At 35.3% G+C, this 13,057-nt stretch overlaps 1 protein-coding gene across 3 annotated transcripts in view; it reads left to right on the top strand.

Moving 5' to 3' along the window:
- sema6a (sema domain, transmembrane domain (TM), and cytoplasmic domain, (semaphorin) 6A) overlaps window positions 1-13,057 on the top strand; it is an 84,737-nt gene that overhangs the window by 26,747 nt on the left and 44,933 nt on the right. For all 3 annotated transcript variants that reach the window (XM_088910818.1, XM_088910820.1, XM_088910819.1), the window contains exons 2-3: window positions 11,933-12,076; window positions 12,769-12,886. In XM_088910818.1, the coding sequence (XP_088766944.1) occupies window positions 11,977-12,076; window positions 12,769-12,886 (218 nt within the window). In that variant the 5' untranslated portion in view covers window positions 11,933-11,976. The remainder of the gene's footprint in view (window positions 1-11,932; window positions 12,077-12,768; window positions 12,887-13,057) is intronic.

Below are 13,057 nucleotides of genomic sequence, written 5' to 3'. Positions count from 1 at the left end.
AATAAACTTCCGTGGCAAAATTCTGCTCAGAATATATCACATATATGCACAAATCCTGTCATTCCTATTCTTGAGTTCTTGTGCATTTCCAACTGCATTTTAAATGTATACATCAAAGGAAACCAAATGATCAACAAGCAAATGTGCTTAAGTTTGTTTTCTGTGACAATGAAGGAGCTACCTGCCAGCAAAACTTGTGATTTCTGCAATCTACCATATTACTTGAATTATCTTTTCTGCTGAAATGTCTTGACCCTATACGGGGTGGCTACTGAGCCCAATGCGATGTGGTTTAAAGTGTATGTTTTCTAAGCATGAAAATGGGATCTGACCCTCTATTTTTGTCAACCCAGTGTGCACTTTTCTTATTGCATGCACCATGATGTATAAATCGTGCCATGTTCAGATCACTATGCTGTTCTTAAAGGGCAAGGTGGTTAAATCAGGTTCTTTAAATCTACATGTCAATATACATTTGTAGCGCTTGTCTGTTGTGCCTAAATTTTGTATAGATTTCTCTTTGGTGTACTTCTGAATCACCCTCGTAACTAAAAATTGCACTTTTTACATTTGTGTTTTTCTGCCCTCTCATGATTCTCTCCCGCTATGTCTTCCACTTTTGATCTGTTACTGAGCGAAAAATGAGAACCGGAGAAAATGTTTTTCGTTGTTTTAGATTAGAATCACCCTTGCGGTATTTTCTCCATGTATCTCACTTTAATGTTCCTCTGAAAATGAAAGCTCCATGTGGATATGAATGGAAGAAAAAAAATTAACACTCAGCTGCATTTTATTATGTTGTTGACAAGATCTAGAGAGAAAAGGGTCAGAGATTCGTGTTTAGTAACACCCTGGCAGCCAGTGTCTAGCATGTCTCTTCAGAATTTTTACAGCTAAAATTCTGAGTGATAGTGCATATTATTTGGATAACAAACAGGGTGAGGATAAAAACTGATCCCTGGAGTGAGCCCAAAAGTTATCAGAAAAAATATGTATACCTGTAGGTAATGCTTTCAGTGTGTAATTAGCTTCCTCAGAAGGAAATTTGATTGTTCAGTGGGACTTGCATGCTATTCAATAGCAACATATGGTTACCATTTACAATTTTTGCTCAGAGTGCTAGTGGTTACCTCATGACAGGTTTAGATGAATGGAGAAACTGTTTTCTGAACTTTTGCTTCTTGTAATGCTGGAAATTGTATAGTATTTACAGAAGATACAGTAAATACAGTTAAGAAAATCCTGTCTACTGCTTAGTCATGTTTTTGTTTTGTATAATGATACCATAACTCACTCCACATTTTTAACACATTAAGGAATTAGTATAAAACTAACAAATGTATTACCCGAAGAAGGTTCCACAGCAGAAACGTTGTGTTTCTTTTCTTCTCTTTTCACCATGGAATAAACCTATTACTTGTTCCTACGCTACGCAGCTACCTACCTAAACTATATTTTATTAGTATTAAATTGCACATAATAATTTATTATAATAACTTGATATTATATTATCTTGAGTATTATTATAATTATACTAATAATAAACTTTATTTTATATAGTGCCTTTAAAGGTAGATTCTCAAAGTGTTTTAAAGATGTAGCTGTCTTAGATGACCAAAATTAGAAAGAAACAGTTAAATGAAAAGATTGATTTTTCTGCTTCAGATACAAACAATTCATCCTTAAGGAAACTCATAATATTAGTTAAAGAGCAACCCACGAAAGCTGATTGCTTGTGATCTTTAAAGCTTTTCTTGTGTGCTCATGAAACATTCAGTGCTCACTAGAAAGGTTTAAGACAAACGGTACATTTTGGATTTCAATAAAGTGCATATTATCATGTATTTTTTATGAAATGATTGAAAGCATGAATTTTACATTTTGCTTAGAAATTCTGTGTTTTACTATACAGTTATGTAAACTGAACTCCTCAGTTTCCTGGGAAGAGAAGCATCATACAGATACCCACAGAACCTTGTTCCCAGTGTTGTTGTATAGCTGCATACCTGTAAACTTCACGACATCAATGGTAAAACATATCCGTTCAGTCATCAAAGATTGACCATTGATAATTGGCCCCCAATTGTATTGAAATTTGTGATTTTTCAGAGACTTTTCAAATTAATTCCATATAGGTCATGAGTTGTTGTTTTTACCTGGCCACTCAAAGCATACTGTACTTCTTTAATAATACCAAGTAATAATCTGGTAATTTATGATATGTGTTTTATTTTAATTAAATTTAATTATTATGATCTACTACTTCATTATAGTGGTACAAGATGTAAGTTGATTTAAAAAAAAACATTTACATTTAATTAACAATGACTACCTTTTATCTTCAATGTCTGTTTAGACAGTTTCGATGCAAATAATATAAAGAAATACTGTATGAGAAGTCAGAGGTGCAAAGTTAGCCTGTAATTTAGAAGATTTAAATTGCACATGCATTCTGCGTGAGAGAAGCAACATTTACGGATCAGAGTGCATTATCACTGAGCCTGATGAGGGGGGTTGATCTACAGTCCCAGAACATGTATAGTAGCCTTTACCTGGATGTTTTATAATTCATGAAAATGATCTTTAGAGTCTGGAATGCTACTCCAGAATGCACCACAAGGCTCTCATTCAGTGGTTCAATGAAAAGTTTAACAGGTTACCAAGGAGACTGCCTCTTTGCAAGGGGTGATGTGTATCATGTGTAATGTGTATCATTATAAAACAGGTTTCCAGTCTGTAATTTTGGAACTTACATGCTCCACTGATAGAGAATCATACATCAGGTGAGACTCGGCTAAAAAAAAATTAAAGCACCTATAAAGTTCATTTGAATTACAACAATTCTTGTTATCCACTAATGCTTCCAGCTGTAATAAGTGGTTTGAGCTTAGAAGCTCTCCTAAAATATAATTATTTTGGTCTCACTATTGGAACAGATAAAATGAATTCCTGTGAAAATGTTGGTTGTTACCACTATTGGATGGTGGTTCTGACTTCAGTATTAGGATCATGGAAGAGTTGAGGGTGGTTTTGTGGGTGTTGTTGAGTTGTGTCGCAATCTTTTGACAGGGAGAAGGGGCATTTGTCTGCATGTTTTGATGATGTGACTTGTGCATCAGATTTTTAGCACACCTGTCTGAGCATTGTCTTTAATCCTGATTATACATATCAGGCGAATTAATGTGAATTGTTTGTAGTTTGTGCTGGCAGAATGGTAAAACAGTTTGCAGAAACAAACAACGTAATTTGATGAAAGTAGGTATTAAGAGGTTCAATCATGTTATCTATATGAATGCTAATGGCACATTTGTAGAGGTCAAGGAAGGTGTATCCTACAGCTATTGCCTAATAGTGCTATAAAATATGTAATGAGGATGGGAAGATCAATAGGAGGCACTGGTATTAAAAAGATAGCTCTTCCTATTAAGATTATTAGATTCTTGAGATACCAATTGCTAATATACATGAACAGATGAGTAAAGCCTGTTAAGAATGCTCTCTTGACTTTCAGATTGGCTGCTGGCAGCTGGTATCTCTTCCACATCAACAGTTTGTCTGTGTGATGGTGTGGGGTCAAGAGGTTAATTTTGACACTTCATATCCAATCCCTTGTGTGCCCGTTAGTTCCTGTGTTTAAGAATTTGGCACATTATTGTCAGCTTCAGTAGACATACTTTTCCATAGAAAGGTGCAAAAACTAATTTGCTGGAGCTAATTAATCAGAAGCAATAAAAGTTATTTTTCTGTATTACTCAGTAAACCTGTACAAGTAACTTGTGATAAAGTAAAATGATTTTCAACATGAAAATAGAGAGTGTCATCAGGTACAAGTTTGGTAGCCTGTGGGAAACGTGTCTGAAACCACCCATGGAGCTGTCTGACATTCAGCAAATTGTACAGTTGAGCATTTTACAGTCAGGTGTAAGCATTTTTCATTTTAAATACTTATGGGGTTTTTTAAAGTAACACTTCAGCAACCTTTGCACCCTATCAATTAAGTTTGTTGCTTGCTAAACAAAATGACACAACGTTTGCAAAACAAAAGGATTTTTCTTCTGTAAATTCAGACATTTAATTTTTTCTCTGAACATTGGGATTTTAGTTTTTGTAGTAAAATAACCATCTTCCTAAGGAAATGATATTTAAATAGTAGGTTTTTTAGCTACAAATGGAATTCAAATTTTTGTAAGTTAAATTTGAAATCTCCAAAAGTTAAAGTGCTATTCCACTTTATTTATTTTGATTATATTATTACTGTGCTAGTTTTTCTAGTGGAAGAATTTGCCTTAATAGTGTAGGTGTGCTCTGATGTGATCTTGTGTGCCATGTAGAATTAACAATTTTGGGTGAGACACGCTTTAGAGGCAGTGTCAGTGAGAACAACATTCTTGGGATTGTAATCCATTTTACCTAAATGCCGATACTGTGGTCTAATTAAATCTCTCTTTCCTAGCGTTAATCCCGCATCAGCAGGGTCCGCTTGTCGGCACACTTGTCTCCATTTGGTGGTTTGAACCAAATCTTTGAGCTGACGTTGCCATTAACTGCGACCGAGAATACTCCAACCGGCGCGTCGCTCCGCCTGCCGTTGGAGTGGGGGGGGAGGAGAACAAAGTAATGTAGCCGATTCATAGAGGGGAATTATTAGGAGGCATGGGAAATTTGGCCAGGACACCGGGGTTACACCCCTACTCTTTTCGAGAAATACCCTGGGATTTTTAATGACCATGGTCTAATTAAATAAACTAGATAAATATATTTTTATTTTACAAGAAAATGTTGTGGATTTTCTGACTCTTTGTATTTAATTAATCAGATCCATTCTGGTTTATGAAGCTCACAGCAACCATAGAATAATATTATATGAGTCTCACTTTTTTTCAGAGAGTCTGAGCTACAGTACTTTATCCATAGAACATGTTACTGCTTTAATTTCAAAGACAAGAGCAGGATCCTGCAAGCTTCAAGATTATTTAACTTCTATATTTTCAACATTCAACAGTATGATTTAATTAACATTACACCAGGGGAATGTTCAAACACCCTAATTTGATTTACTAGGCAACACATACTGTATGTTCTCCAAGTTCTCAGTTATACAGTACAGCTTTCATTGTAAAAGGGGGTCACGCTGAACTGCCATCATGCTTATTAAACTGCAAAATATGCCCTCACTAATGTTACCTTGCAAAGATTGCAAAAAATAATTTTGATTTCAAATTAGAACTTAGAACATGTTGCCATGAAAGTTCATTACTAATTCAGATTTGCCGAATGGAATTTCCCTATCTGCCCTGCCTTGAGACGGGACAGTCCCATTTTAATTCCTGCTCAGCAGAAAAATAAAGAAGCTGATGAACCAGTCCAGCAGTTCCTTGGGTCACACCTGCCACTATTCTATATTACTTTTTTATTCAGGAGAGTCATATTTCCTGGGCATTCCTTTACAGCTTTTCATAATTAGCTGCTTTGGGTTTGAAAAAGTGGATTCGAAAGAAGCTCATAGAACTATGATCCATGTCATACAGTTTGGAATCTTAAGGTCACTGTCAGGAACAGTTCTTTCTGGGCCCTATGCGGACGACACGATCCGAAAGGTGAAGAAACAATAGGGAAAAATATCATGCAGGAGTCGGTCAGGAGACAGGGGGGCGTGTCCGAGGTGAGCAGGTGTCCAGGGGAAGTGAGTCCGGGGCAAACAATCCAAGCATAAATCCAAAAGGGAAATCCTAAACGGAAGGCAAAGTCCAAGACCAGGGGATCCATCCAAAGTAGTTAAAAACCAGAACCGGGTCGGGACCGGCGGGACAAAGGAATCAGGAACAGGAAACTAAACCATAACGGAGCCAGACGCGGCAGGACCCCGGGCTCTCACGAAACGGGATTCAATGAGAAGCGCCGGGCAAACGCCTGCGTCTGGCTTTAAAGGTGGAACTAAAGAGGGGCTGGAATAAGGAACAGGTGTGGGGAATAGGACAGAACGAGGAAGGGCTGGAGCGCCCTTAAGAGGAGGAGTAACGATCGTGACAGTCACCAAATTGGGTGAGGAAAGGATAAAATCAAATCAAAGAGGAAAATGTCGCATGTTACAGTGAAGAAAAGGGAGAGTCATTTTAATTGGCTTTGGAAGAAACTGTTTCTTCATTTCTTCACAAATCGGGATTTCCAATGAAGCACCGTCTGTGGCATCCCTGCTGACTGTTAACAGTAAAGGTTGCGTGGAGAATTGATTGGACGTCAGAGGCCTTTCTACTAGGGAAGGTTTGTTCCTTAGTAATCAAGCCTCTCAGACCATATGGGACAATATCCTATTAAGGGGATAGTTATTAAATGCGAGCTGCCGGTCAGCAGAGGTTCCTTCAATTTAAAGCAGTCATTTATTCTCTGGAAGACATCTCAAGCCCTTGGGGTAGAAGCTAGCCACACTAAACTTTAATAGAGATATGGAACAGTGTGGCTTTGATGAATCTAATGTATATTCACATTTAGACTTGACATTTGCATTTCCTAATTCTTCAGGATTGTGTACAATGTTACAGTATGTATCCTTTTCTCAACGAATCTACATAATCACCAAAGGTCAACTTTGCCATTTGAGTTTTGGTTTATTTATGAGTTATATAACATTTCCAATTAGTCAGAATTGTCAATTTAATCACTTTCTTGTATAAGGTTATCCACTTAAATCCATTTAAAGCTTAGCAGTCCTCTTCAGTCTAAGAATATTTTTTTTTTGTCTAAGATATTCAGTTTTGTGTTATATGGATAAGGTGAGCAAGAATTTGGGCTTATGTCCTTATAAGAGCTTATAAAGTTTTTTTACATCCTAAATTAAATTCGTTCTAAGAGAAAATGACATCTTTTTTAAATGATCATAAGTCATTTTAACAGAGCTAACATTTAGAAGTCACTTTGTGAAAAGCAAAGTCAGCTCTAATTTAATTTAGAAAATATGTTTATCGTGTCCAGGATGTATCTGTATTACATGTATCTGGTTAATATAAGTAAGGATCATAGCTCTAAAGATCCTGGATTTGCTTTTGAGGCTCACTGTAAAATCTAGAGGGGAGACAGTGACCTCTTTATAGTACTATATCTGCAGAATTAAGTCTGCTTAATAAAAGAGACTGCACTAGCTGACCTTCTGACTGGCTAATGTAAATAATGTTCTTTTCTGTGTCTTTTTTTGAAGATTTTTTAGCTGCTGGAGTAAATGGTTTTCTATGATCAAACTGTGCATATGTCTGTCTTTAATTCTGTGATTGAGCAGAATTCAACCCACAAAATACCCTGAGTCTCTGAATTTCCACATAAACATGGAACAAGGGCAAGAAACTGGGGCTCTGCATAAACTTCACACACATTTTATTTTATTTTAATTTGTAACCTGGAAGAGTATGAATGAGTGCAATTAAAAGCGATTAAAATAATATTTGTTTTCAACTATGTGTTTTATTTAACTTTGTTTTATAAAGGTCTTAAAGGTCTATTTATTTCCTTGGAGTTTAACTCCCAAATACTGTAATGTTTTCATCAGCTACAGTACTTACACATTATATCCAAAAGATTTATAAATTTAACTATAATTGAAATTGCATATTTTTCAATAAAAACTTAAAAAAATACAGTGTGCTTCCCTTGTGCCTATTCAAAATTAATTAACCTAAAAGATAAATACATCACCTTTAAGCCACATAGAACAGATTGTCGGGAAGCTGGCTTTGTGATTTGTGAATTCCTAGATGTTTTACATCTAGTATACATTTTGTCTGTGTTCTCGACAATGTGTTACTGATGTTGTGGTAGTGTGGTAGTTCCAGTTTGTTTTTAGAATCCCAGTGCTGTCTCGCATCAGGAGGGCAGTTCCTTGATGTCCTCTTTTTAAATTTCCCCTGTCCTTTTTATTAATGATTGACGACTGTGGAGAGGTTCTGTAATTTAATCTGCCACCTCATTTTCTAAAGGATCAAATGGTTGCAAGATAGCAGTTCGGGGCGTCCCTGAATAACTTTGGATTGACAAGCCTATCAACAAGCAGAACAGACCAAAGTAATGTTTGATATTTAAACATTAAAGACACCAGACACTGATGGATGAGGCCGCCATATGTAAACAATATCTTAAGCTGTTGTTTTATGCAAAAGCTACTGTTACAGTAATTGTCTTTACTTGTCTATATGTTGTTTCTGTTTACATTGCTTTTAAGTGATTGATGTCCAACTGGGAATAGCTCTTGAGCTTTAAATTAATGTAATACTTGGCAAACTGCTGCACAGGGTGAAATCCTAATAAAATCCCAGCTTTAAGGCGCTAGTCCCTTTGTTTAATCAACTGGTTGCTCACATCTCTCCCCTATAAATGTTGTTATATCTGCAGCCATTGAATGCTGTCCAAGATATGCGATCCAAATCCTTTTCAAAGACAGAAGTTCAAAACCATAAGTTCACAAAGAGTTCAAATTAATTTCAAATGCTTAACAAAGGAAAAGGATGCACTTTTAATTCTTGCTTCCAAGTGAGGCAATGAAAAGGTGATTATTGAACAGTGGAGGTTTTGTGCTGAAACATGCCTTTTGCTGTTAATATTTTCACATGTATCTGAGAGGTTCATGTCCTTTTCTGCAGTCTCACAATGAAGCTGTTCCCAGATTGCCTCAACAGCTAGAGCAAGTGTAAATTGCTATACTAACAGTTATCAAGCGTGTAGGGTATGTATTGCAGGAAAAGGCTAGAGCTTGAAGTACTCTTGATGTGTTACCATAGGTCTGTGGTTAATTCTGGCATCTCTGGCAGTACCATGTTAAACCTGATCTGAAAACACATATTCTCTCATAATCAAACAATCTGATGACAAAGGACACTACCTGACTCAAAATCACGATATAATGTGATTTCTAATTGGACTAACTGTTTAAGAATTGTCTAGTAAAACCCCGGATTTGCCTGAAGTTCAGAAAAAAAAATGTATGTGCCTTAAGAGGGCATTTATTTACTGTGAAGTGTTATGATCTGTACTTCATCTACTGTATTGAGAGTACTTATGTTACATTTACTCAAAGTATGCTTTGGCAAATTTTTCACAAGCAATTAAATACTAGATTTGTGTCTGGTCAAATGAAAGAAAAATCAAACCACTATTATCTAGTAGTGTCACATGCTCACTCCTGAAGATTTTTTAAATACATTTTGTAATGTGTTTAGAAAAGTAAACAGAAAGCAAACAAGAAAACAGTGGTGTTAGGTTGAAGAGATTATCACTGTAATTGATCAGTAATGCCTGTAAAGCTTTTTTTATTTGACTCTGAATTTGGTTGTTTATACTGTAACATTTCCAAGAGTGACATCTAGCCTTTTGATTCAACTAAAATAAATTGTATTTACTTTGTTTAATATTGTTATTTTTTATTGTATGTGACCACCTATTCCTCGTGTGAAGTACGATAATACTGATATTCTCACATGCAGTTTGTATATTCATCTTCTTTACAGCCAAAAATATTAATGTGAAGCATTCACAGCAATAGCAAACGGTTTCCTTTTCACTAATTGTATAAAGTTTACTAAAGTTTTAGATTCAACTTGAAAAAGTGATTGCTTGTATTTATGGCAGACCTTTCACTCAGGAGTCATTTCATTTAAACGCAACACAGCTTTTATTTTTTAGCATGTTTTATAACTTCTTAAATCATATCTTAAAGGTTTCTTCCAAATTCCATAAAAATGTTGAGTTATATCAAAAGTATACTTACGAAAAACTTCATGAAACATTTCTAAACATTTTAGATGTCTCTACACAGTTTTTTCCTGGCATAAAGTTATTTTTTGTTCCCTTTCTGCAGTTAACCTATCTCCACTGCTTTTTTAGGGAAATCTCACAGCAATAGTGTTTTAACATGATTACTTAAAATTGCTGTATTTAACCCAGAGTGACCTAATTCCAGACAGTAGCATAAAGCATATCTGATGACCTTACAGTGATACACATCTTAATCTTGTCTTCATCAATGAGCTTTCTCAGTAGAACTTTGCTTAAGGGAAAAGAAGTAGAAAGGCTTGGGATTACAATTTCCTGCATTTTAAACTGCAGTGTTATTAATACAAACTGACATTCTGCATTGCCTGAAGATATAAGCTCCTAACCTTGCTGTTCAGAAAGGGTTCTAGATCAGACATGTATTCCTTATATGCAAGGTATAACCGTTCAAATGAGCCTTTAGATTATAAAATCTGCAGGAAGTATTACATACTGTCTAAAGCATAACAATACGGTTAATTTAAACATTTAAAAGTATGTGTTAAATAACATATTTATCTGGTTAAAGTAGGTTTTCTTTTTACAAAGCGATCTCCTGATACTCATTATGATTAATTACGTACACAGTATAATATTTAAATTCATATGTAATGCATACTTCAGGGCATGCTTGCTTTTCCTGAACATCAAACTTTCATGCACAACTGAAATTAAATGCTTTCAGTTCATCTGACCATAGTTATATAAAAATAGATATTTTAATAATTTAAGCAGGAAGAAAAAAATGAATATGTAATATTTTTAAAAACTGGAAATCTATGCCTTATTTTAAAACATGTTGAATGACCCTTGTTGAAAGTTGGGGACATGTTGAATGTCCCTTTCTACATTCACCACACAGTACAAGTGTACAGTTTAACTCTACATTAAACTCTGAAGCATGTCTGGAGAAATTGTAGAAAAAATATGTTTTCATTTGTTGTTTATCTTGGGTTTCTGCCATTAAATCCTCAGTATTGCATGTCTGGTTTAGCCAGTAGCCTCAATCTTTCAGGTATCCCCAAGACAAATATCTCATCGATTCAATCCATTTAAAAAACTGTAGTATCAAAATCTGTGAGCAGGTTATTGATATATCACAAACATGATATTTTCCACAATCACCACAGAAATGCCACTTCAAATGTAAGTGTCACACTCAGGGCTTTTTTAGTCACACTGAATGAATCTCAAGTAACTGCTACTGTATTAGGTTCAGGGATAACAGCATCTCAAGACATAATTTCTAATGCCCTTTATGATAAAAAATGTTCTTCAATAAATCTGTACATGGCATTCATATGTTTTTATTTGTCATGAGACTTGGCTTTCATTGTAATTGTCCCTCTTAATGTCCCTCTTCTCTTCAAATTGTTTAACACTTATAAATAAATATATTGTTGTGGTTTCAAGATTGCCTTTTCCCTAGATCAAAAAAACATGTTTAATGTGGTTCTCAGATGTAGAGGGAAAAAAAAATCTAACCAAGCACAGCATTGATTTGTCCAAATGATAAGAAGGATAAACTTTTAAGTTCCTTATCCATAACTATTGACTAGTGCTCTATCTTTGCCAACACTGATGAGTTAAGTATTTTTACTTGACTAAAATACAGCTACAACCTACTGTGATGACCAGGACAATTTGTCCATTACTGTTGAATCCACATTGACAAGACCAGAGAGAGCTGATGTGAGCACATATATCACAGGTGTTTAGAGACACTCTTTTATCAAGTAAGAGAAAGAGTCAGCTACAAACAGTTTTTTTTAGGGTTAAAACCAGTTTATTGATTGCAATTAATGTAAAGTGAAGGTATTTTGATTTTGTAGGAGGAATCATGCCCCCCTAAAGTACTGCTTTGTAACTAACATAGACAGCAAATTTGCAGCTTTCACTTTTCAGAACTGCAAATACCATGTCAGGCTTCTGAAAACCATTTTTCTTAGCATGTGCAAGTGGAATCTTAAGAATGTTACCATCTTCATCCGATGATTTTTTTTTTGTACTGCCATGCATGTTTGATTTCTCAGAAGACACATATTGACAGTTGGCCTTGATCTTGAAGAAATGTTATGTAGTGTTGGTGGCGGTTGCAGCAGTGATAGTAATAATATTTTGTTTTCTTGTTCACTTTCAGGCCAACATAAAGAAGTAACCAAGTAAAGGACTAGCTGCGCTACTATGAGGTCTGAAGCCTTGCTGCTATATTTCACACTATTACATTTCGCTGGGGCTGGATTCCCAGAAGACTCTGAGCCAATCAGTATTGCACATGGCAACTGTAAGTACACCTTGACCAGCTCTTCAGTATTGCCCGATTGAAAGACACTCCCTGAATTTCCCTCATATTGTATGAGCTTGAAATGTACATTGGTCATTGGTAACTTTTAAGAACAAAACTCTCCTTTAGTTATATCTTCTTAAATAATGATTTATTCCTTAGAAGAAATTCGAGACACAACTTTGAAAAGCTTCTTGTGTATGCTAAACAATTTCATTCAGAAATGCATTGAGAAAAATGTCTTGTCTGTACAAAAGATGAGAACTTTGTATCTCAAAGTATGCAATTGTCCTGATGATAAATTTACAAATGTGCAAATTGTTCTGGTATAAATTTGAGGACATTGTCTGCGTTGGTGAGAAAGTTACCATAATGATTTGCTTTTATAATTTGCAATATATATAATAGCATATTAAATATTAATTATGGGCAAAAAATAAATGTGTCTTTCTTTGGAGTGATTAGTATTATAGAATACTAGAGATTATATTTAAAGCATTTGCACTACATTATTTGTCTTCTGATTGCAACCATAAATAAGTAAAAATCTTAAACATACACTACATACACTTACACTACATACATTAGGCATGCATGAAGTAATTTAAAAAAGAGAGAAAATAAGTGTTTTTATAGAACTGTCCCAACCAGTGACTCAGGTATTATGTGATATGTTTGTCTTTTCTTGACAGATACAAAACAATACCCAGCTTTTGTGGGTCACAAGCCAGGAAGAAACAACACGCAGAGGCATAAACTGGATATCCAGCTGATACTGATAATGAACAGGACACTCTACATTGCTGCTAGGTCAGTCTTGTTTTAAAAGCAGAGACGGAATCTTTTAGATGGCCCCACAGAATCTTCTTGTCACAATACAAGGAGACATAATCGCTTTCACATGAGAAGGTCACAGGGGTAAGGCTAGGACAACAGTATGAGTTTGTCTGCAACATCTGATTACTTTATTAATTGCTAGTT

Source organism: Atractosteus spatula, chromosome 3 (assembly GCF_055471065.1).
Source record: "Atractosteus spatula isolate fAtrSpa1 chromosome 3, fAtrSpa1.hap1, whole genome shotgun sequence".
Classification (NCBI taxonomy): Eukaryota; Metazoa; Chordata; class Actinopteri; order Semionotiformes; family Lepisosteidae; genus Atractosteus; species Atractosteus spatula.
Note: the sequence above shows the minus strand (reverse complement) of the source record. Positions and strands in the feature narration are given on the sequence as shown.